A 26,502-nucleotide genomic window follows, 5' to 3' on the forward strand; every position below is an offset into this window, starting at 1 on the left:
TGAAATCTGGAGAAGCACTAAGTGGCACTGCCTGAAAAAATGTACAAGAAGAAACATCATGGTTCCATTCCATACCACTGCAATAAAGCAAATATTGCAATAAGGCAAGTCACACAATTTTCTGGTTTCTCAAAAGTTATGTTTACTATGTATGGTAGTCTATTAAGTCTGCAATAGCATTATATCAAAAATAACAATACATACACCTTAATTAAAAATACCTCATTGCAAGAAAAATTGCTAATCAGCATGTGAACCTTCAACAAGTCATAATCTTTTTACAATAGTAACATCAAAGAGCACTAATCACAGATCACTGCAGGAAATATAGTAATAAAGAAAAAATCTGAAGTATTGTGGGAATTACCAACATGAGACACAAAGAAAGAAAGTGGGCAAGTGCTCCTGAAAAGATGGTGCTTACAGACTTGCTCTCTATACGGTTGTCACAAACCCTCAATTTGTAGAAAACAGTATCTGCAAAGGGCAGTAAGGCAAATAGCAATAAAATGAGGGATGCCTGTATTCTAAATATACTTACAAAAGAAATGGAACAGAAACTAGGCTAATAAATCAGAAATTAACAGAATATATATATTCAAATTGTTTATCTACTAAATTTGTAATGAGTGGTTCAAGAAGGTAAGGGGGTGATTTAATTATGGCAGAAAATTTTAATAGCTAAAACACTATTTTAAATGCTAATTTCTTTACGAGATATTTTTATGTTAATATCATTCTCACTCCCTGTGCTGCAGGCAGACATCAAATATTAAAACTAAAGATATCCCAGGACGTCACATTGGTCAGAGGGTAAGGGAAAGCACAGATGTGTGAATTTACTGGTAAAGAATCACGTATGCTTTCATTCCTCTTTGTACCACAACAAGCTGGCTATTTGGAAAGAAAAAATATTTTTTTACATGCAAATGCTCTTATTTTGTCAAGATTTCTAAACCACTTTATCATCTGATGTCAACTGATGTAATTCTTTGGGGTAAAAATAATCATTAGGAAACACTCTTCACCATATTCCCTATCCCCACCACCACCCCCAAAAGAGGAACTATAGCAATTTTGTAAAGTACTTACTTAATCATTTCAAAAAGCTTGGGATCTGAGACTTTGATATTTCGTGCCATATTCCATGAGAGATGAACCATGGGTACCACTGACTTCACACTTTGCAATTTGTTCCACTCATACCGTTCTACTGCCAGTTTATACTGGCAGGCTAGGAGGAAAACAAAAATTTTTTGAGTTATAAAGCAAACTAACAAAATATACGAACATATTCATTATGACGTCTCAGGTGACCATTTTAACAGCAATTCTGAAAAACTAAAAACACTAAAAAACAGTTTTATAAGTTGCAGGATACACAATTAATGCACAGAAATCTCTTGCATTGTTATACACTAATGATGAAAAATCTGAAAGAGAAATTATGGAAACACTCCCATTTATTATTGCAACAAAAAGAATAAAATACGTAGGAATAAACCTACCTAGGAAAACAAAAGACCTGTATGCAGAAAGCTATAAGACACTGATTAAAGAAATTAAAGATGCTACCAACAGATGGAGAGATATAACATGTTCTTGGATTGGAAGACTCAACATTGTGAAAATGACTATACTACCCAAAGCAATCTACAGATTCAATGCAATCCCTATCAGATTACCAATGGCATTTTTTATGGAAAAAGAACAAATCATCTCAAAATTTGTATGGAAACACAAAAGACCCCAAATAGCCAAAGCAGTCTTGAGGGGAAAAAACGGAGCTGAAGGAATCAGGCTCCCTGACTTCAGACTATACTACAAAGTTATAGTAATCAAGACAATGTAGTACTGGCACAAAAACAGAAACATAGATCAATGGAACACGATAGAAAGCCCAGAGAGGGCTTCCCTGGTGGCGCAGTGGTTGAGAGTCCGCCTGCCGATGCAGGGGACACGGGTTCGTGCCCCGGTCTGGGAAGATCCCACATGCCACGGAGCGGCTAGGCCCGTGAGCCATGGCCGCTGAGCCTGCGCGTCCAGAGCCTGTGCTCCGCAACGGGAGAGGCCACAACAATGAGAGGCCTGCGTACCGCAAAAAAAAAAAAAAAAAAAAAAAAAAAAAAAAAAGAGAGAGAGAAAGCCCAGAGATAAACCCACGCACATATGGTGAACTAATCTATGACAAAGGACGCAAAGATATACAATGGAGAAAAGACAGTCTCTTCAATAAGTGGTGCTGGGAAAACTGGACAGCTACATGTAAAAGAATGAAATTAGAACACTCCCTGACACCATACACAAAAATAAACTCAAAATGGATTCGAGACCTAAATGTAAGACTGGACACTATAAAACTCTTAGAGGAAAACATAGGAAGAACATTCTTTGACATAAATCACAGCAAGATCTTTTTTGATCCACCAAATAGAGTAATGGAAATAAAAACAAAAATAAACAAATGGGACCTAAGGAACCTTAAAAGCTTTTGCACAGCAAAGGAAACCATAAACAAGATGAAAGACAAACCTCAGAATGGGAGAAAATATTCGCAAACAAATCAATGGACAAAGGATTAATCTCCAAAATATATAAACAGCTCATGCAGCTCAATATTAAAGAAACAAACAACCCAATCCAAAAATGGGCAGAAGACCTAAATAGACAATTCTCCAAAGAAGACATACAGGTGGCCAAGAAGCATATGAAAAGCTGCTCAACATCACTAATATTAGAGAAATGCAAATCAAAACTACAATGAGGTATCACCTCACACCAGTCAGAATGGGCATCATCAGAAAATCTACAAACAACAAATGCTGGAGAGGGTGTGGAGAAAAGGGAGCCCTCTTGCACCGTTGGTGGGAAAGTAAATTGATATAGTCACTATGGAGAACAGTATGGAGGTTCCTTAAAAAGCTAAAAATAGAATTACCATATGATCCAGCAATCCTACTACTGGGCATATACCCAGAGAAAACCGTTATTCAAAAAACACGTGACCCCAATGTTCATTGCAGCACTATTTACAATAGCCAGGTCATGGAAGCAACCTAAATGCCCATCGACAGGTGAACAGATAAAGAAGACGTGGTTCATATATACAATGGAATATTACTCAGCCATAAAAAGGGACAAAATTGAGTCGTTTGTTGAGACATGGATGGATCTAGATACTGTCATACAGAGTGAAGTAAGTCAGAAAGAGAAAAACAAAAATCGTATAGTAACCCATGTATGTGGAACCTAGAAAAATGGTACAGATGAACCAATATTCAGGGCAGAAGTTGAGACAGGGATGTAGAGAACAAACATATGGACAGCAAGGGGGGAAAATCATGGTGGGGTGGCGATGGTGGTGTGCTGAATTGGGAGATTGGGATTGACATGTGTACACTGATGTGTATAAAACTGATGACTAATAAGAACCTGCAGTATAAAAAAACAAACAAAAACCACTAATACTAATCTTTCTTTGGCTTATTTGTATGGAAATATGTTAATATAAGTGTTTCACACATTACATGAAATTTCTAAAAATCTTATATGTTCTGGTATAATAAATCAATTCTACTTATTACTTTAAAATTTATATCTCAGGGCTTCCCCGGTGGCGCAGTGGTTGAGAATCCACCTGCCGCTGCAGGGGATACGGGTTCGTGCCCCGTTCCGGGAAGATCCCACATGCCACGGAGCGGCTAGGCCTGTGAGCCATGGCCTCTGAGCCTGAGCGTCCGGAGCCTGTGCTCCGCAATGGGAGAGGCCACAACAGTGAGAGGCCCGCGTACCGCAAAAAAAAAAAAAAAAAAATTTATATCTCAGAAATAACTAAATTTCCTTGTCAATTGCATTATTATGAACTTTCATCAAATCTTTAACCATGGTCATTTTTAAGTCTTTTGTCATTTACAGACAGTTCTGGGTGTATTCTGATGCTTTTGCAAAAATGTTCCTATAAAAGGGTTTCATCTTCAAGGAATTCACGGAAAAGACTCTGACAAGTACAGGTTTGTGGTAATTGACTATACTGCTGAACTGAACGAATAAGTATTTTCAGAATTGTAATGGAAAAGTGTTAACAAAAGATTAAGATAAAAAAAATGGGACTGAGTGAACTAATGAGGATGATTATAATTTTTGTGACTTCCTGTTTGAATAAATAAACTGTTTTATAAGAATTACAGTTTAAAATTATCATTAAAGAGCACTTACTATGTGGTAAGCATTGTGCGTGGCTCTTTTCACATCTCATTAAATTCTTTGAAACCCTCATTTTTTCAGACTAAAAGAATTTCTCATTTTTCAGATTAAAAGAATGAGGCACTGAGATTTCAAAACACTTATCCAAAGTTACAAAACTAACAAAGACCAGATTTTTCATCTTACGTATATTTAGACAGAGTTTGACATAAGACTGTTCATGTGATATATCAAAAAAAATAAAAGTCTAAAAAATAACTATTCTGCTTTGCTTTTCCCTATAAACGATTTCCTTTATAAAAAAGACACACAACAATCTAAAATATCAAAAGTATATCCTCTATGACTACAAAAGCATGCATTTGTTACTTGCTACATCCATTTCTTAAGTTGAATTTACTCTCTGTACTAACAATTGAGATTTTTCCTAGGACACAATTTTTCAATTTTTGTGAGTTATTTTCTAATAGAAAAATAATACATATTAGAATTCTTTAAAATGTAAAACCTGTCATTATTATTTATAATACCTGTAAGTGGACCAACATTCCAAGCAATATTGTTGCACCAGCCAACAGCCTGAACCCAGTGCACAGTGCCTGCATTTATCCAGACCAAATCTCCAGGTCTTTGAATAAACCTATATACAGGAACATTAGCTTCATAAAGATCTTCAAGATTTGGCCACCAAGAACTCATCAAAAAATTCAAATTATTTCTGAAAAAAATAATGAATAATGTTAATGGATAAAGTTTTTTTAATGTCTCATCAAAAATGGAGAGATAATTTCATTTGACTAAAAGATGCTCTTACTGTATACTTCATTAAAACTTTACTGTAACAAGAACTATATATTTCAAAACTGAGAGCTCTAGAACATAAGCAGTCCTGAAAAAAATTAATAGCAGATGAAAATAGGTATACTTATTCAAAGATCTGTACCATACGCCTAAACTTGCTTTTCAAAAGTATAAATGTTAAATTTTCAAATTATACTTAAATATTAAATAAACTGATTTTTTGGTTTAATGTCAATTTGATTTAGATATAATTCACATACAATAAAATTCACCCATTTATGAGTGTTGACAAATGGGTAAGTACCAACACAAGACAGAACATTTTCTTTAAGATTTGGGGCACCATGATTTCAGTGGCATTGTTCAGCTATGTCAGTAAGAAAGCAGTCATAGACAATACATAAACAAACAGGTGTGGCTATGTACTAGTAAAACTTTACAAAAGAGTTGGCAGGCCGGAACAAACTAATTTTTAAATTTTCTCTCAACAAGGAATATTTTGATTTACTCTTTCTTCTTAAAGAACCTCTTTAATATCTAGGAATCTGTTAAACAGGAAATTTAGAGACTACTTCTTACCTAGAATCCTATAGCAGATTTAAGAGCAAAGATCTTCCCTCAATTCAACAGTGGAAAAAGACTTCTGCCTCTTGTTTTCTCCCAGGAATTTGAGAGAAGGTCCTTGTTCTTACATGAATCAACACTACCAGCAACACCAAAGCAGGTAAACCAAATTATTAAGCTTTTATTTAAAGTCTGTTTTTTTTATTATTCTCCTTCATTACAGTAGTAGGTTTCTGTTTTTGTTTTTTGCGGTACGCGGGCCTCTCACTGTTGTGGCCTCTCCCACTGCAGAGCACAGCCTCCGGATGCACAGGCTCAGCGGCCATGGCTCATGGGCCCAGCCGCTCCGTGGCATGTGCAATCTTCCAAGACCGGGGCACAAACCCATGTCCCTTGCATCTGCAGGCGGACTCTCAACCACTGCGCCACCAGGGAAGCCCAGTATTAGGTATTTTAATGAAACTATGTTACCAATTTTTCTGCTAGGAATAGTAAGATTAACAATTTCAAATTATTTAATTTTTTTCAATAGAAAAAGTTCACACGGTAGGACTGTTCCTTTCTGAAGATCCAAAAAAAGCTTTTGCTTTATTTCTATGTTTTCTCTGAAAAAATATGACAGAGGGTGCCTTTGAGTTGTCTCTAAGAATCCACCTCTATTCCTTTATTTTCCTCCTAAAATGGAAGGATTTTCTTGAGACAAGTCTGACTGACATTGACATTTAAGGGATAAACACTGGTTCTTTTTTGGTATAAGGTTTCAAATACTGCGAGGAAGGGGAGGGGAGAGGAAGGAAGGGAAAAATGACGAAAGAAGAAAAGAAAAAAGTATAAGCACAGTACAAACATTAGCCCTATTTCACCCAACACTGCCAATATGAAACTCTCCATAAGAATAAAAAATTCTCCATAAAAATTTTAAAAACTCTCCATAAAAATAAAAAATAAAATAAGAAAAGAAAAGAAAAAAATAATAGAAGAAAAGAAAGGAAAGCCAACCATGGCATATAGATCAAGCATTTTTTTCAAAAGGTCAAAACAGGGATTGATTTTAACATAACATGTTATCTGGAATCATCAACTAAACTACAGAATTTACAGACATTAGAAACAATATCCTTCTGCAAAACAATATTATAGTAAAAAGCTGAGGGGACAAGTGGCATTCTGCAACTTAAGATAACCTGATTATTTTTATTACTCTGGAGTTTAAACCTTGGGGATATCATCTATCTTTTCCAACTATACTTGACCTAAGATATTTGAAAGCAAAGAAAGTTAAACCCTGAAAATAGCTTCTACTTAAAATAATAAGAATCACTGTATTGTATGTGTAATAACTACCACACAATATAAGAAATAAATGTTTTCTGCAGCACAATGGAGATTTCCCATATGACAATTCTTTCCCCCTGCTTAAGTCACTAGTTTCCTGGTCGACAAAAGTTCAGATAGATGATTATACTATTTTCCTGGGGCAGTGGGGGGCGGGGGGAGAGGGGAGAGAAAAACAAACAAAACAAAAAGAAACAAGAAAGATTATACTGTTTTCATGTAAATTTTAAAATTTAAGAAATTTCACCTTTCTTATAAGGAAAACTTATACATAAGAGGTTAAAAACTGACTATATCTTGACAGTAATTAAGAGAAGTTTGGAGTATTGTTCTTTTTAACCACTATGACATACTTTTTACTAAATAAACTATGAGTATAGACCCTCTATAATATTAAAGATTTCAGTATATGAAATATGTGTACTGATTTTAAAATAATCACACATGAAAATTATGAGAATTATATCCGATTTTTAATTGTGTAAGTGTATGATGTATAATTTACACTACAGCACTATCATTACCAACTCTGAAAACAGCAGGTAATTTGCTTGCTACTGGACACCAATAATTTTAGGCTGAATTTACAAAGATACACAAGCTTGAGTTATGAGTAAGGTGATTAATTTTGGAATTCTTGCCATTTCTAAATTCAATTATAATGAGCCTAATTTTTCCTTAAAGCACAATTTTCAAATGAATGTATCAGTTTAAAAAATTAACATAAAAAACAATTCACTCTTTAGTCTCTGAATTGATACCTATTACTATTGCACAGACTGGTTTTATGGCATCTTTCATTTGATATAAGAAAATAAAAGAGGGCTTCCCTGGTGGCGCAGTGGTTGAGAGTCTGCCTGCCAATGCAGGGGACGCGGGTTCGTGCCCCGGTCCGGGAAGATCCCACATGCTGCGGAGCGGCTGGGCCCGTGAGCCATGGCCGCTGAGCCCGTGCGTCCGGAGCCTTGCTCCGCAACGGGAGAGGCCACAACAGTGAGAGGTCCGTGTACCGCAAAAAAAAAAAAAGAAAAGAAAAGATTTGAAATAAAATCATTCATAATAAATTGCTTATTAAAACTTCAGGATCAGGGCTTCCCTGGTGGAGCAGTGGTTAAGAATCTGCCTGCCAATGCAGGGGACACGGGTTCAATCCCTGGTCCCAGAAGATCCCACATGCCACAGAGCAACTAAGCCCATGCGCCACAACTACTGAAGCCCGCATGCCTAGAGCCCGTGCTCTGCAGCAGGAGAAGCCACTACAATGAGAAGCCCCCGCTCACCACCATTAGAAAAAGGCCTGCGTGCAACAATGGAGACCCAATGCAGCCAAAAATAAATAAAATAAGATAAATAAATTTATTTTTTTAAAAATTCAAGATCAGAAATTTGTTCTTTACAATAACTGTTTTCTCACAATTATTTTTTTAAAAATTTAGTTCAGAAACCTACTTTTCACAGAAGTCATTCAGAACACCCCAATAATCCTCAGGAACAACAAACCATTCACAATCACCTGGACCAATATTTATGTTAACAGAACAAAAGTTGTTATTTTCTTGGTGACCTGAAATGTAGAAGGAAAAAAAAAATTATTACACTGTAAATTCAATGAGAGAAATGTGCCTTTAAATCACTGAGTTGTTTTGAGGATTAGGTGAAAAATAAATGCTTACAGATCAATGAAGAGCACATGAATAAGCAATAAATATTAGCTATTATCACTATTACTACATCCACCTCTAAAAACTATCTCAACTCACAAAGAGTAGAGAAAATTAATGAATGAGGTATGGTTTTCAAAATGTAACTGGCCCCTTAGCAACTTGTAACTACGATAAGCATCCCAATTTGATGTTGTTACATACTGTAAATGCTTATAACTCTCCCACCAGAGATAGAGATGGTAATCTCTTAGAATGTGGGCTGAGAGCAACCTAAATTTTTCAGAACACATGTAAAGGCCATGTCAGAATGTAAACTGTTATAGTGCATACCATTTCTTTTTTTTTTTTTTTTTTTTTTTTGCAGTACGCGGGCCTCTCACTGTTGTGGCCCCTCCCATTGCAGAGCACAGGCTCCAGACGCACAGGCTCAGCGGCCACGGCTCACGGGCCCAGCCGCTCTGCAGCATGTGGGATCTTCCCAGACCGGGACACGAACCCGTGTCCCCTGAATTGGCAGGCAGACTCTCAACCACTGCGCCACCAGGGAAGCCCATATACCTTTCTTTTATGTATCAATAAGTAAGAACAGTAACTTTACCAAACAGGAACTTAACACAATGTTTGTTTGAATTATACAGACTAAAACATATCACAAATTTCTTCTAAGGAACTCCTTAGAGATCCATAGGATAATATTGAGGAACTAATGACATATGAACTAATGAAACACCTGAAGAACTTTTAGGCACAAAGAGGTAATATACTAAATTTGGATTCTGTCCCTAGATTTTAAATGAAAGAAGACATTTTCTATTTCCTTTGCTTCATTACATTTCCACATATTTACTTTTACAGAATATTCCAAATAGGATGAAATAATTTTTAAATACAAATGAATCTTAATAGATCTAGTCCAGGGACTTCCCTGGTGGTCCAGTGGTTAAGGATCCACCTTGCAATGCAGGGGATGTGGGTTCAACCCCTGGTTGGGGAACTAAGATCCCACATGCTGCAGGGCAACTAAGCCTGTGTGCCACAACTAGAGAAAAGCCCACGAGCCACAACAAAAGATCCTGCATGTTGCAGCTAATACCCAACGCAGTCAAAAAAAAAAAAACTCTAGTCCAATACTATGCATACATTTAAAAATCTTGAAAGGTGAAATTCTTGCCTGGTATTATGAAGTTATTAGTGACAAAGAAGGCCAAGATATTAAATCTTTTTTCAATTATTAGCATTTTTCATATTTCTTTCCACCTGACCCAAATACTGACAAAACAGTATCATGTAAAGTGAATTTCCAATAATAGCCTGGGAATAAACATTCCAACCAATAGGTTCTATGCCTGGCCGTACATCAGAATCCCTGAGGAGCTTTTAAAAAGTACTGACATCTCATCCTCAAAATGATTCAGTGTTTCTTCTAAAAGCTTTCCAGCAGATTCCAATGAGCACACAAAGTGGGGCAACCTAACTCATTTACATAAAAGCAACAACCCATTTAAAAAAATTAGTTGGCCACTTTACAGTGAGAATGTGGTGAAGAAGAAAGAACTATAGCGGCTGCAAGGAGAAAACAGAAAAACAAGAAAATGACATGTATCCTGTACATATCAGCATATAGCTGAACTGGTTGTTTCCTGCTAATGTCTGACCTAACTTCCAGAGACTGGAACTTACAAAATTACTAAGTATCTAGACTGCCACCTATGACATAAGTAATGTCAACACAAAGGGAACAAAGATGATTTTATATTTGAGTTGAATGAAACTTTATGATTTTAAATCAGGAGATGGAAAACTATGGCCTCTTGGCCAAACACCTGTTCTTATAAATAAAATTCTTGGGATGTAGACAGGTTTATTAGTTTATGCTCTGTCTACAGTTGTATTCATACTACAACATCAGAATTAAGCAGTTGTAACAGAGACCTTGTGCACTCTTATAATTTCACATTGCTTGTTGGCAAACTATATACAAATAGCCTTAACACAGTTATAACTCAATATTGCATCTTAACTGGAAAGCATATCATCATACTTCAACATTTCATTTCTTTAAATTACAAGTGCATAACCATAATGTGAAGAGAAGAAAAACAAATGTCAAATATAACACTTTTAAGGTATTTAGGAATGTGAATGATTTACTCCATTTAACAGGAAAGCACTGTACTTCCCATGTAATGATGTTCTTTCTGTGCTAAAATATTACTTTGTTCCTTGAAACTACCAAACCAAATGATCATTACATTATGTCTCATATGGAAACAGTGAAAGAAAAATTAGAAAACTTAAAACAAAACTGAGGCTGAACCAAAGTTCGTCTCTGGGCAGGCAAGCAAAGCTGTTTATAGATAGCATGTTAATTAAATCATGTTTGGTTGTAGCAGGTAAAAAAACATTTCTGGAGAAAATAAAATGTTTCCATATGATTAGCCTTTTGTTGAGAACAGCTACTCAACAAAGATGATGGAAGTCACATAATCAATTTAAAAATGTAGTAAATAACTTTTGAGGGAACATCAATGATCAATTAAAAACAAAGAAAATCATTTCAAGCAGTTTTTCTTGGCCCTTCGTAATTAACAAGTACTACTAATACTACTCAACTGGTATTGTTTACTTGAGGAGTCAATGCCAAATGTAAAGTCACTGAAGATTTTGTCTCTAAAAGTGATCTTCACAGGACCAATTGTTAAGTGAGAGAATTTTCAAAGTTGCAAAAATATTAAATCAAGTACTACTGAATTGGAATATGCTAAGAAGAATTACAACTAATGGTAGGGAAAATATATCTAGGAGAAAAAAGTGTACTTGGAAAATTAACAAAGCCTGTGAAAATGTTCAGATACCAGATGCCTGTGGTTTTTCATTGTACTAGTCACTGACAGATACTTTACGAAAATTGTGTGTGTGTGTGTGAGTGTGTGTGTGCGCGCGCGCGCGCACCACTCTCAAAGACTTAATACCGGGCTTCCCTGGTGGCGCCGAGGTTAAGAGTCTACCTGCCAATGCAGGGGACACGGGTTCGTGCCCCGGTCCGGGAAGATCCCACGTGCCACGGAGCGGCTGGGCCCGTGAGCCATGGCCGCTGAGCCTGCGCGTCCGGAGCCTGTGCTCCGCAACGGGATAGGCCACAGCAGTGAGAGGCCCGCGTACCAAAAAAAAAAAAAAAAGACTTAATACCAAATCTATGAATTTGTGACAGAAACAGAAGCCAACTGTCCTGATATTCCCCATGGCTTTGCTGTAATTTTTAGAGACTGGAAATTTTTGATTGAAGCCAACTGTCAGCCATTGATAAAGGTACATTATACTCTGCTGTAGTATTAAAAATTAAATAAAATGCTACATATTCTCTCCCTTAAACATTTCTTGCAAACCCTAATGCAAGTGCAGAGAACATTTCCACATTGCAAAAGCCTTCTACCTGAACTTCAACAGAAGAAACTGCATCTGAAATGCAATTAAATACAAAAGGAAAATGTATAGTAAGACAAAAACAAAAACAACAACAAAAAACCCTAACAGAATTCTGTAAATGCCTGCCAACTAGTTAAATGCAGTCAATAAAATAAGCTTATAAATTAATAACAATATCTGTCGCATCTATTTACATGAAAAACATTTTTAAAGATGAAACATGTAAAAAGCTCACTACACAAAGCTTTAACAGCTGTACATTTGTAGCTGATTCTGATGACAGGGAATACTGACTTTGAGCCCCAGTAAGGTAAAATGTTATTCCCCCTTTAGGGTTATCTGTATTTTGTCAATTACTTGTCTCAATTTTGTCTCAAATATTAGGTATTTTGACTTTCATCAATGAACAGACATGGAAGTAAGTTTTTTCTATTTTTACATATGTATCTTCATAATATTCTCAATATAACCTCGTGGCTTATAAAGCATAAAATACTTACTGTTTAACTTTTTAAGTTACCTGACTTCTGTATTAGTTTCTGAGTTAACATTTTAATATAATGGGACAGTTTAGCAAATACTAGTGCATCACAAATTTTAAGTATTTTCAGTGAAGCTTTTATTACATGTAGTACACATACCAGTTCATTATTAGTAAGAACTGTAACTGTGATGAACAAGACATGGAAAACTGACAATCTGCAGTCAATGGAATCAAGACAAAGCCTCTCAAGTGCTTTAAGTTCCTTTACTCACTAAGCAACTTAATGTCCCCTTGCTAGGTTAAATTTTTCTGATCATCTTGATGTTTACATATAAAAAGGATAAAAGTCACACTGACAGAACAAATTAATATTCTCAGCTTTAATTACAAATTATTTTCCCTATTAGAAAGAATTTTAAAATCCTTTTGGCTTTATTAGTTATAAACGGGAAACTGATTGCAGAGGCGTCTATCACATTTAACTAAATAACTCTTTTTTTCAACTCTGCAAGGGAAGTTATTTCATAAAAATAACCTGGTGTCCGACTCCCTGGAACTTTCATGTACAGCTGAACTGTATTCATGCCCAGTACGGTATGACCAAGGTGGCTTAGAAGATTTCCTGCTGATACAACACGTACAAAAGCCGGAAGTTTAGTCAGTTCATGTAGCTGCAACTTCCACCTGAAATACAGTAACAGATTAGAAGTGTAATCCTGCAGCAAATATTTATGAGAATTAACCATGTCCTCAAAAATCTTGTGATCCAATTAGAAAACATTTAAATCTCTAATATTATACTTTTAAGATCAAAAGAACTAGTATTTAACTTTTTCCAAAAAAAGTCCTAACCTAGGTTACTTAAAAAAAAATCATAAAAATTTATGATAATCTTATAAATGAAGAAATAATTTTTATTTGTAAATCTGTAAAACTGTTTTGGCACTCTTTGGTAACAAAAATCTAAATTCATAATCTAGGGACTTCCCTGGTGGTCCAGTGGGTAACTCTGTGCTCCCAATGCAGGGGGCCTGGGTTCAATCCCTGGTCGGGGAACTAGATCCCACATGCATGCTGCAACTAAGAGTCCACATGCCACAACAAAGATCCCATGTGCCCTAACTAAGACCCGGTGAAGCCAAAATAAATAAATAAATAAATAAATAAATAAATAAATAAATAAATAAATAAATAAATAAAGTAACAAAAATGATTCTGTAACACTAGCATTTTCAGCTAGAACTTCTTTGTCAACAAACACACACACACACACAAAGTATAACTACTGGATTAAAGAAAATATGAAAGTCGGCAGTTTCCAATCCTGTAATCCTATTTGTACTTCATGGAAATAGAACAGGAGGCCTTACTTTTTGTCATCAGAGAGGTCAATGTTAGTCCCAATTTTTATAGTTTTAAAAGGTCCTTTCCTTCTCCTTCCAGAACTTTAAAAAAAAAAAAATTAAATTAAATTCATGCCTTTTGGACAGAAATAGCGTGCACACTAAAATTTACTTACTTATCTGAAGATGTGGATTCATTATCTGAATATTCTTTATGTTGCATTCTTTTCTCATTTTCTTCCTATAGATTAAGCAAATATATTCACACTTAGTATTGTGCTACAGACTATAGTTCCTGTTACACAACTGAATAAAAGTCATATCTACATGAGTGCTACTGTTTATGATCTGAAAACTACTTTGCTATAGTCACATTTCATCAAAAAGCAACGTTTCTTTTTTCCTACATATACTCTTCAATAAGAATGAAATCTGCAGGTCCTTGTACTTGCCACAAATCCAAGATGATAAAAAAAAATTAAAGCAAGATTCTGTAATCTTGCTAAGTATCAAAATTACTTATGGGGCTTCCCTAGTGGCGCAGTGGTTGAGAGTCCGCCTGCCGATGCAGGGGACAGGGGTTCGTGCCCCGGTCCGGGAAGATCCCACGTGCCGCGGAGCGGCTGGGCCCATGAGCCATGGCCGCTGAGCCTGCGCGTCCTGCACGTCCTGCGTGTCCGGAGCCTGTGCTCTGCAACGGGCGAGGCCAAAACAGTGAGAGGCCCGCGTATCGCAAATATATATATATATATATATATATATTACTTATGAATGCCAAGAGTCAACGCTGAAGCACATATTCTAAACTGGCAGAAGTGTGTGTGCCTACAAAAACAACAGTTACGAGATGTATAGGGTAAGAAATTCAAGACTGTCTATTATTAACCATAGATTTCTTTTGTTATTCTGACCTTGCCTGTGGGGAGTACATTAAGAAAATTAAGGGAATATAAAGAAGTTCTTCACAGACTAAATTACTGACACAATAAATTCTATATAAATAATAAAACACATAGCACCAGTAAGGAAATTAAATGCTGAATAAAAATGTGTTATTCTTGAATGACCATGTAATTAGGCAAAGATTCCTTAGCTCTGACACCAAAAGTGAAGCAACTGAAAAAAAAAAAAAGTATTCACCTAAACTTTAAAATTCTGTGCTTCGAAGGACACCATCAAGAAAAAGTGAAATGACTCATAGAATAGGGAAACAAATCGCAAATTAAATACTTTACAAAATGACTTTGTCAAACACATAAGAAGCTCAGAAGTAGCCACTGCATCCTAACCACAAGTACAAACCGTGCAATCAATAATTCTCAGATTACTTAAGAGAAGTGAGAACACATGGCAAACTGTTGCCCCCAAAACTGGAGAGAGGGGTGAATAACGGAAATCAAAACTAATGGGAGCAGTAACCTCCATGGATACCTATGCTGGGGAGAGAAAAACCACAGAAAATATCAGAAAAAATCCCCTTCTGAAACATACCAGAGCATTATTGTCTTCTTAGCAAGACCTGCCCTCTGGAGAAACTACTTAACCAGAGCCTAACTTTCTGGAATTTTATCAGACCTGCATCTCCAGAGAGGAGGGAAATACCCATCTGCAGCTCACTCTAGCCATCCAGTCTTGCTCAAAGAATGGGGAAAACAAAAACCCAAAGATGAAGCGCTACTGAAGTTCACAATATAGAGGCACAGGTTCACAAAGACTGAGACCAAATCACAGGATAATAGAGCATTTCCCCTACCCCAATATTTTTTACAAATACATTACTAAAGCTTATTTACAGCAGTTCCTTTTACCCAGCACATCATGTCTGTCTTTCAACAAAAAATTATAAGGTATACTAGAAGTCAGAAAAATAGCATGAAAACACATAGCAAGCACTGGGAACAGTCTCTGATATGGCACAAATGCTGGAATTCTAAGACTAATAATTTTAAATTGTAGTTTATTAAGCAAAGAATTCTAAATGATAAAGTAGAAATAATACTAAACACATGGGCAATGTAAGCAGGGAAATGGAAATTTTTAAAAAGAACCAGAAAGAAACGCTAGAAGTCAAAAACATGAACAGAACTGAAGAATGCTTTTCATGGGAGTATTAAAAATGGATACAGGCAAGGAAGAAATTTGAATGAGGATATCTAAAATTTCCAAATCTGAAAAAGAAAAAATTTTTTCACAACCCCCCCAAGAAGATGCAAGGACTGTAGGAAAGTTATGAAGATGTAACATACATAAACTGGCAATGTAGAAAGACAAGAAATATATGAACAAGCAGGAATTCCCAGCGGTCCAGTATTTAGAACTCAGAACTTTCACTGCTGGTGCTGGGTTCAATCCCTAGCCTAGGAACTAAGATCCTGCATCCTGTGCCGTGCAGCAAAAATAAATAAATAAAAATAAAAAATAAGTAAATAACCTCCTGTTCTCCCTCCCCAAATGAAGAGATATTAAACCACAGAACACAGAAGTTCTGAGTAAAATCAAGAAGGATAAATGTCCAAACCCTAAAGCTAGGTGTACAATACTCAAACTACAGAAAATCAAAGATATGGGAAGAGCTGCGAATTGGAGCCTGAGAAAATGAGAACATCTCATTTATAATGGATCAAACACAAGGATTAACATCCAACTCTTCTTCAAAAACCATGCACGCAAGAATACAGTGAAGCTGAAAAAAAAAAAAAAAACCACACTAGAATTCTGAATCCTCAGAAATGACCCTTTAAGAGTAAAAGAGATGTAAAGGCTTTTCGGGTGAACAAAAATTTACAGACACTGCTGCTAGAAAAAATGCCTTTTAAGAATATTTAGTTCTTTAGAGAAGAAAAATGATACAGGTCAGAGTTTCTGATATACAAAAACAAAAGCAACCAAAAAAGGAGTAAATGAATGAAAATAAAAATATTTCTTATTTTTGTTTTTATAATTGATATAAATAACATGTAACACTGTATCATATTTAGGTATACAATAAATGATTTAATATATGTATTATAAAATGATTAAAATAAGTTTAGTTTTGGGCTTCCCTGGTGGCGCAGAGGTTGAGAGTCCACTTGCCGATGCAGGGGACAGGGGTTTGTGCCCCGGTCCAGGAAGATCCCACATGCCGCAGAGCGGCTGGGCCCGTGAGCCATGGCTGCTGAGGCTGTGCGTCCAGAGCCTGTGCTCCGCAATGGGAGAGGCCACAGCAGTGAGAGGCTCGCGAACCGCAAAAAAAATAAATAAATAATAAGTTTAGTTTTTATTGTCTACGCGCGCGCACACACACACACACATTTTCTTTATCTCTTCATCTGTGATGGACACTTAAGTTGCTGCTATTTTTAGGTCTTGTAACTAATGCTACAATGAACAAGGGGCTGCAGATACCTTTTTGAGATAGTCATGATATATTCTTCAGGTATTTGGCTAGCAGTCCAACTGCTGCATCCATGGCAAGCCTATTTGTAGTTTATTTGAGGAACCTCCATATTTTTCTCCACAGTGACTGTGCCAGTTTACCTACCCACCAACAGTACACAAGCGTTCCTTATTCTCTACATCTTCACATATCTCTAGTTTTTTTTTTTTTTTTTTTTTTTTTTTTTTTGCAGTACGCGGGCCTCTCACTGCTGTGGCCTCTCCCATTACAGAGCACAGGCTCCGGACGCGCAGGCTCAGTGGCCACAGCTCATGGGCCCAGCTGCTCCGCAGCATGTGGGATCTTCCTAGACGGGGGCACGAACCCACGTCCCCTGCATTGGCAGGCGGACTCTCAACCACTGCGCCACCAGGGAAGCCCCATCTCTAGTTTTTTGGATGATAGCCATTCAAACAGGTGTGTTGGTAGTATTGCACTATGGTTTTTATTTGCATTTCCCTGATGATTAGTAATGTTGAGAATTTTTAACATGGACCGGCTGGCCATTAGTCTAACTTCTCTGGAAAAATATCTATTGCAATCCACTCCTAATTTTATTTTGTTTTGTTTTTTTGTTTTTGTTTTTGTGGTACGCGGGCCTCTCACTGTTGTGGCCTCTCCCATTGCGGAGCACAGGCTCTGGACGTGCAGGCTTAGCGGCCATGGCTCACGGGCCTAGCCGCTCCGCGGCATGTGGGATCTTCCCGGACGGGGGCACGAACCCATGTCCCCTGCATCGGCAGGCGGACTCTCAACCACTGTGCCACGAGGGAAGCCTTGTTCCTCATTTTTAAGTGGATAATTTCTTTGTTTTCTGTTGAGTTATATGAATTTTTAAGTGGATAATTTCTTTGTTTTTTGTTGTTATGAGTTCCGTATATACTTTAGATATTATTAACACCTTATCAGATATAAGATTTGCAAATATTTTCTCCAATTCTGTAGATTACCTTCTTGTTTTGTTGATTATTTCCTTTGCTAGGCAGAAGTTTTTTAGTGTTGCCTTTGATTTTAGTGTCAAATCTAAAAAGTCACTGCCAAGACCAATGTCAAAGAGCTTACTGCCTATATTTTCTTCTAGGTTTATAATTTCAGGTCTTACATTCAAGTCTTTAATCCATTGTGATGGTCTGATATTCTTCTTATTCCTAACTAACAGATTACATTTTGTTCAAAATAATAATAGAAACAAGGTATTTTGATTATGTATGCAGATATATATACAAATATATATGAAATGAATGACACCAATGGTTCAAGGAGCAGGAGTGAAAAAATTGGCATACTCTGTAATAATATACTCGTGCAGCCCCTGCAGCTGTACAGTGTTACTTGAAAGTAGAACTGGATTAGTTGTAAAGGTATATTGCAATCTCTATGGCAACCACTAAAAAAAATTTTTTTAAGTACAACTGATGTGCTAAGAAAGCACAGAAAAAGTATCATATACTATGCTCAATTAAAAATTTTAAAAGGCAGAAACAGTGAAAGAAAAAAATAAAGCAAAATATTAGTACACGGCTTCCCTGGTGGCGTAGTGGTTAAGAATCCGCCTGCCAGTGCAGGAGACACGGGTTCAAGCCCCGGTCTGAGAAGGTTTCACATGCCAAGGAGCAACTAAGCCCATGGGCCACAACGGCTGAGCCTGCGGTCTAGAGCCCGTGAGCCACACCTACTGAGCCCACATGCTGCAACTACTGAAGCCCGCACACCTAGAGCCCGTACTCTGCAACAAGAGAAGCCACCGCAATGAGGAGCCTGCACACCGCAACGAAGAGTAGCTCCCACTCACCACAACTAGAGAAAGCCTGCGCACAGCAACAAAGACCCAACGCAGCCAAAAATTTAAGAAAAAAAAAAAAAAGCAGCAGCCAACCCACAGCTGCCAGTTAAAAAAATAAATAAATAAACAAAATAAACCAAAATATTAGCACAAAAAAATAACAAAATCGTAGGAATTAATCAAACTGTATCAGTAAGCACTTTGAATGTCAATGGTCTAAACACACCAATTAAAAGACAGAGGTTGTCATACTGGATAAAAAATTAAGACCCAAGGGGCTTCCCTGGTGGCGCAGTGGTTGAGAGTCCGCCTGCCGATGCAGGGGACACAGGTTCATGCCCCAGGTCCAGGAAGATCCCACATACTGCGGAGGGGCTGGGCCCGTGAGCCATGGTCGCTGAGCCTGCGCGTCTGGAGCCTATGCTCCGCAACGCGAGAGGCCACAACAGTGAGAGGCCCGCGTACCACACACACACAAAAAAATTAAGACCCAAATACAAGTGGTGTGTGAGGAACCCACCATGTTACATATAAAGACATATGCACATTAAAAAAGAAATGGATGGCGAAATATATACCATGCTAACACTAATCAAGAGAATGTGGGAGTAGCTAAGATTAATTTCAGACAGGTTATACTTTGGAAACAGAGACAAAGCAGAGCAATACACAATGATAAATGGGTGAAGTCTTCAATAAGACAAAAATAATGCTTAATGTATATAAGCCTAAAAACAGCATCAAAATACATGTGGCAAATTTTCTTTTTCATGTGGCGAAAACTGATGGAATTGCAAGGAGAAATAGATGAATCCACTACTAGAGTTGGAGATTTTAACACCATTCAATGAGGAGTATTTTCAGCAAGCACACAACCAGTAAGGATACAATGGAACTTAATTGCTCCATCAATCAATTGAATGAAATGGACAACTATAGACTACTACATCAAAAACTACACATTCTTCTCAAGTTCACATGGAACGTTCTCTAAGACCACATTCCAAATCACTAAACACACCTTTGCAAATTCAAAAGATACAATACCTTCTGTCAGATAACAGTGGAACTAAACTAGATATCAGTAAAACAAAGATAGCCAGAAAATCCCAAAACACATGGATACTAAACAACACAAGGTCAAAAAGAAAAATCTCAAAAGAAATCAAAAATTTTGAAATCAAATTAAAATGAAAACACAAAAGTCATAAAATTTGTCAGATGCACCCAACCCAGTCATTGGCGAGAAATTTAGAGCCATCAGTACACATACTTCTGAAAAGAAGAATCTGAAATCAATCACCTAACTTTCCACTATACAACAAAATTAAATCCAAAAGAAGAGCATACTAAAACCAATGTAACAGCATAAGAAAAGAAGTATTAAGAATTAAAAATGGGGCTTCCCTGGTGGCACAGTGGTTGAGAGTCTGCCTGCCAATGCAGGGGACAAAGGTTCATGCCCCGGTCCGGGAAGATCCCACATGCCGTGGAGCAGCTAGGCCTGTGAGCCATTGCTGCTGGGCCTGCAAGTCTGGAGCCTGTGCTCCGCAACGGGAGAGGCCACAACAGTGAGAGGCCTGCATACCGCAAAAAAAAAAAAAAAAAAGAATTGAAGGCAATAAAACTGAAAATAAAACTCAAAAGAGAAATATCAATGAAACCAAAAGTTGGCCCTTTGAAAAGATCAACAAAATTGATAAGGCTAGACTGAGGGAAAAAATGAAAAAAACCCAAAAAACAACAACAACAAACCACAAGACAAAAATTAGTAATAACATAAATAAAAGGCAGAACATCATTACAAAACCCATGGTCATTAAAGGATAATAAAGGAATACTATGAACAACTGTACACCCACAAATTTGATAACGTAGATGAAATGGACCAACTCCTTTGTCCATTTGAAAGACACAATCTACCACAAACAACACTGGGAGAAAGAGATAATCTGAGTAAACCTGTAACTATTTAAGCTGAATAACAATTAATAACTTTCCAGAACATAAAGCACCACCATGCCCAGATAAATTCACTGATGAGTTCCACCAAAAATTGAGGAAGAAATTATGCCAGTGCTCTACAAGCTATTTCAGAAAATAGAAGCAGAGGCAGTATTTCAACTATACTATGAAGCCAGGATAATGATTACCCTAATAGCAAAACATTACAAGACATTACCAAAAACATTACAAGAGAACTACAGACTAATATTACCTCAACAAAAATCCTCAACAGTTATCAGCAAATCATATCCAACTATGTAGAAAAAGATTTATACACGATGTCAAACTGGGATTTATCCACTGTATGCAAGGTTTGTTCAACATTAGAAAATCAATTGTTACAATACATCACACACCCACAGACTAAAAAAGAAAAATCACATGATCATGATAACAGACGCAGCAAAAGAAGTAACAAAAATTGAACACTTGGTGCATGATAAAATTACTGTCACTGAACTAGGAATAGAGAGGAACTCCTTCATTTGATAAGAATATTTACAAAAAACCTGTAACTAACACCATATGTAGAGGGGAGAAATTCAAAGCATTCCCCAAAAGGATCACAAACAAGGCAAGGCATATATTCTGAGATGTTTTTGTAAATTTCTGCTTCTTTTGTAGTCTTCTTTAGAGACTATGAATGACACAAAAAGAGTACTAATGATTCCCTATGGATCTTTCAAATAAAACAAAATGGAAACACCTTTTCATAGACCAAATAAACACAAGAGCGCTATGCAGGTAATAGTCTTCATATTAAAATCACTCTGGAACAATTATGTAGACCTACTTACTTTACAATTTTAAATGGAAACATTTCAAAAACAGGGAAATCTTATAAAACAGTACTTTATTAACAGTATGTATTTGTGCTAACTGTAACTTTGTTTAAACATTTAAAAGTTTAATAATTTGTACACTTACAAAACCTAATTATATTAACTGAATACACTGTTAGAAAAGTAATGTGCATTTAATTTAGCAAAATAATCTCCATGAAATAAACACTTACTCTCAATGATTCCTGGAAGGAGGAGGCCTGGTACTGTGCATACTTAGCAATTGTAGTATGAGATCTATTACTTTCACAGTGCCAGATTTTCTTTGTTCCAGTGGGATCCCAGTTTTCATCTGCTGGTTGCAACAACTGTGTCCTCACCTCTACTTTGTGTTCATTGTTAGCTTCTACCAAAGTTTTGGTAGAGAAAAGTCCAAGATCTTCATGAATAAATAAATTTTGTTAATAAATAAAATTGTATTTGGTACAATGAATGTTTCAAAAGTACTTGAACAAACCTGCATGGCAGTCCCATGAAGCATTACATCTAACCATCATGAGAGGGTATTAACAAGGGACTGAAGGAAATACCAGGATCTAATTTTACCTACATTTTACATGCAAAAAGTCTTCTATTATCTAACCTAAATCACTCATGATGCCTAATAATACCAACTTAAAAACAAGGAAAAATCCACCCAAAATTTGCCACAGCCAATAGAGACATCATGTTAAAAATGTGCTAAGGAGACAGAAAGGAGGGGAGAACGTTAAAATAAAAACTGGGAAAAAACGCATTTCTGTCAGTGTTTTAAAAAATGCAAGACAGGAAAAGAAATGTTCCAAGTGTTTTTTTAAACTTACCCAATTTAAGAACTCCAGCAAGGCCACGTATTACTGTAACAGGGTTTTTGGGATTTATACAAAATTGATGTAATGGAGGAAAGAAAGCATCACGTTTATTTTCCAACTGTAAAATTGAAATATTGTGTTAGATTTCAGAAAATGACTAAATATAATCCTGAGAATATGTTTTAATATTTTTGTCAGGCATTTTTACATTAACAATGCACCTTAGCCATTAACATTGAGTGCTACATATTACAGTATTTTATCATTAGTCCTTTCAGGAAAAGCCTATTAGGAGAAAATCACTATATAAGTTTATTTTTTTTTAAATACATTTAATAAATTCTGAAATGATGTTATTAACTTCTGATATCGCACTAACATTCACAAAATGATTTAACTAGCTTAATAGTTCAAAGGTATTTCCCAAGTTTACTTATCAAGTGTACTTCCGTAATTCCTGTAGAGAAGAGGTAAAGAAGTAAAATTTTAAATTCAACATCATAAGTGTTTTAAAAACTATTATCAAAATTAAAAATGATTTGATAAGACTCACAAAAGATAAATTTCCATTCTGCATTTATTTCCACAAAGTTCAGTTTCAGAGGCTTAGTTTCATCTTTATAACTGGACCTTCCTTCACAGCAAGCTATCAGTGAAGTTTCATTTGGTAAAGGATTTACACAAAGTCTGGTTAAAAAAACAGGCCAGATTTCCAAAATGCTGTCTTATCTATAACATCATTCTAAATACTTCAATTTTTTACTTCTGTCTTAGAAGGTGACTGGAAGGACTTTTTTTTTTCAGAAACTCTAAAAAAAAATCATAGAAACTTTTGATTTAACTAATACCAACCACATTTCTTTACCAAATGCCTAAATTTCTGAAAAGTAAAAAAACTCTTAGCTTCAAATTGAAAATTTATAATTATCTACTTATATTTAACCTTTTCACTAACATGCACTAATCATCATTTTTGTAACCTCAACCACTTTTTTAGTTACAAAAAATTCTTTTGTAAGTTGAAGCATAACATCAAGGTCAATATAATCAGCAGACGGCACAACAGAGATTTAGAAGCATGTTAACAAAAAACACATAAAACCAATTACCTATTGCTACTCAATTACCTATTGCTATATAATCCCAGTTCATAAGTGAGAAGACATTTTAAATTTATATATTCTCTTCAAAAATATCTTTCTTGAATACACCTGTGGTCAGTAAATTTTTCTACAAAAGGACAGATGGTAAATATCTTTTGTTCTATGAACTACCTATCCTCTTTTGCTACTAGTTAACTCTGCCAGTCTAGGGCAAAGCAGTCAGACAACATGTAAATAAATGAACATGACTATGTAACAATAAGATTTCTATTCATAAAACCAGGCAGTGGACCATATTTAGATTGAAAAATATCATTTGTGATCCTCTGGGATACAAACATCGTTTTCCAAAGTTTGTAACTTTTGAGAAAAAATTAAATTTTCCCTAAAAGGATCTATACTGGTTTAAAAATATATCTATAAACACAGACAAGTTCAGACACTTGACATTTCTAGTTAGTTGATGAGACTCACATAAATACTAGGTGTGGGTGGATTCAACTTGTCCTTTGGCAAGGGTGGGTATGGTGAAGACGGTGGTCTTGGAGGTGGACATTTATCCAACAAATTGTGACTATTAGATAGGTCATTTTTATCTAGATTCCTAGAAAACAATTAGAAGAAAAATATCAGTTATATTGTAATTTTAAAAACACAAGATTAAAACAAGAGAAAATCTTAAGTTCTGTGTATAGGGCATTTTAGAATATTCATATCCATTCAGAAAAAAAAGTTAGTTTCAAAGAATAACTAAATATACTATAACCACATAACATCAATCATTCACAAAATATTTTTCCTCATAGTTTTCCAATTTATTTCCTCATCTAAAGAATATGAACTCCATTTCTTTCATATTTCACCTTTAGATTTGTTTCATTTAATGTTAAAAAAATAACTTGAACCAAAATATTTTAACTACCAATAATTTAACAGTAATATTTGTCTCTTCTCCTACATCATAGTTCCAGATTACCTTTGTGACTACTTTCAAATCTAGGAAGACCATTTGTTTTTTATTATCAAAATGGATTTTCTGGGACTTCCCTGGTGGTGCAGTGGCTGGGACTCCAGGCTCCCAATGCAGGGGGCCCGGGTTCGATCCCTGGTCAGGGAACTAGATTCCACATGCCGCAACTGGGAGTTCACATGCCACAACTAAAAGGTCCCGTGTGCCGCAACTAAGACCCGACACAGCCACATAATAAATAAATAAATTAATTAATTAAAAAAACTGATTTTCTGTGCAGCTCCCTAAGATTAAGCAAGAATCCAGTCTACTATAGTTACAGACTATAATAATTTTTAAAGTGATTTGTATAGTTGCTAAACATTCTCACATTCTATATAATTATTACGTGATGGTATTTGATTATTTTTTTCATTCATTGAAAGGTATCATATTTGGTAAGTTATAAATTCTTAAAATGTAAGAATATTGCTTCCAAACTCTAACTCTCTTTTTAATATAAACCCATTATGGGGATATTTTTAAATTCTTAAAATTTTGAACTCAGAAAACAAATACAGAAACCTGTTAAGCTTTTGAAATCATTCAAGTTGTCATATTCAATCACTGAAAGTAAAAACTAATCAAGGAATTAAAATACATAAGGAAAATAGCTCTTAAAAATATTAAATTTCGGGTAAGAATCCAAAAGGTCTACTTTGGAAACTGAAATAAATATACACTGTATTTCTTCAGAATAACCGTATTTCTGAAAAACAAATTACATTTAAAATTTTCAAATTATACCATCACACAAGCTGAAGCAAAATAACCATTCCTTGTTTAGCTTTACTTTTGCTAAAGGGAAGAAAAGCCTGAATGAAAGTCAGGATATTTTGGTAGGACTAATGAAAACTAAAGTTTCAAATGGAGTAGTTATCAACTTTGAGATGCCATGATAAACAGCTTCCCACGTGTATAACCTATTTTTTAGCAACAAAGAGTTGTGATTTTTTTTTCCCCTGGCTGAGACCTGTGTGCCTGTGTCCTGGGGGTTGCTTCCCTCACCAGGGGTCAAACCCAGGACCTTGGCAGTGAAAGTGCGGTATCCTAACCACTGGACAGCCAGGGATTTCCCTTGGATGGGGTTTATAGTTATGAATTAGACTGAAAATGCAGATTTCTCTATTTTTAAAGAAAAGAATTTACAAGTATGAATTACATTAAAATTTTATACTTAACCACCAATTAAGTTTAAATGCTAAATCAGCATCGAGGTTTCATTATCTGTCCAGAAGGCATAATGACCCATGTGTTTAACGTTTTTAAATTTAAAAACAGAATTGATCCTAATTTATAAAATCCACAGAACTGTTGCTTACAACAAAAATACATGTCTGAAGCTAACAGAGTTTAATTCAAGTACCCTCGTTAGGCCAATGCAGTAAGACTCAATTATCTCTGTATAATAAAAGGAATCGGTTTCAATGCTGAATTACATATCTGTCACTCTGTGTATTTTCCATGAATTGATTCAGTTTGATTACAATAACTTGTTTTCCAGAGACAGAGATATGATACAATATAAATATTTTATAATACCCTAATATATGGATAAAGTATTTGAAAAAAAATTTATAAGCTTATTTAACATCCTCTATATGAAAAATGAGACACGGTGACAGGAAGTGACAGCTTGTATAATTCTGCCTGTATGGATTTTATGGTCCTGTAACAGAATAAAGTATGAATATATAGAAAAGTCAAGTAATGGAAAGTAAAAATAGAT

The 26,502-nt window shown here is 35.7% G+C and overlaps 1 protein-coding gene across 6 annotated transcripts in view; it reads right to left on the reverse strand.

The window, feature by feature from the left end:
- Positions 1-26,502, reverse strand: part of LOC308608518 (lysine-specific demethylase 6A-like) — a 185,527-nt gene that overhangs the window by 14,757 nt on the left and 144,268 nt on the right. For 5 of the 6 annotated variants that reach the window (XM_081221705.1, XM_081221704.1, XM_081221706.1 and 2 more), the window contains 9 exons: positions 24,239-24,368; positions 22,674-22,779; positions 22,044-22,249; positions 13,997-14,061; positions 13,848-13,922; positions 13,013-13,161; positions 8,353-8,467; positions 4,734-4,921; positions 1,093-1,234 (listed from right to left, as the gene is read on the reverse strand). In XM_081221705.1, coding sequence (XP_081077831.1) covers positions 1,093-1,234; positions 4,734-4,921; positions 8,353-8,467; positions 13,013-13,161; positions 13,848-13,922; positions 13,997-14,061; positions 22,044-22,249; positions 22,674-22,779; positions 24,239-24,368 — 1,176 coding nt within the window. Of the gene's footprint in view, positions 1-1,092; positions 1,235-4,733; positions 4,922-8,352; positions 8,468-13,012; positions 13,162-13,847; positions 13,923-13,996; positions 14,062-22,043; positions 22,250-22,673; positions 22,780-24,238; positions 24,369-26,502 lie in introns of those variants that run through there. The other variant, XM_081221707.1, reaches the window with a different exon arrangement.

This window comes from Mesoplodon bidens, assembly GCF_964165515.1.
Source record: "Mesoplodon bidens genome assembly, chromosome: X".
Classification (NCBI taxonomy): domain Eukaryota; kingdom Metazoa; phylum Chordata; class Mammalia; order Artiodactyla; family Ziphiidae; genus Mesoplodon; species Mesoplodon bidens.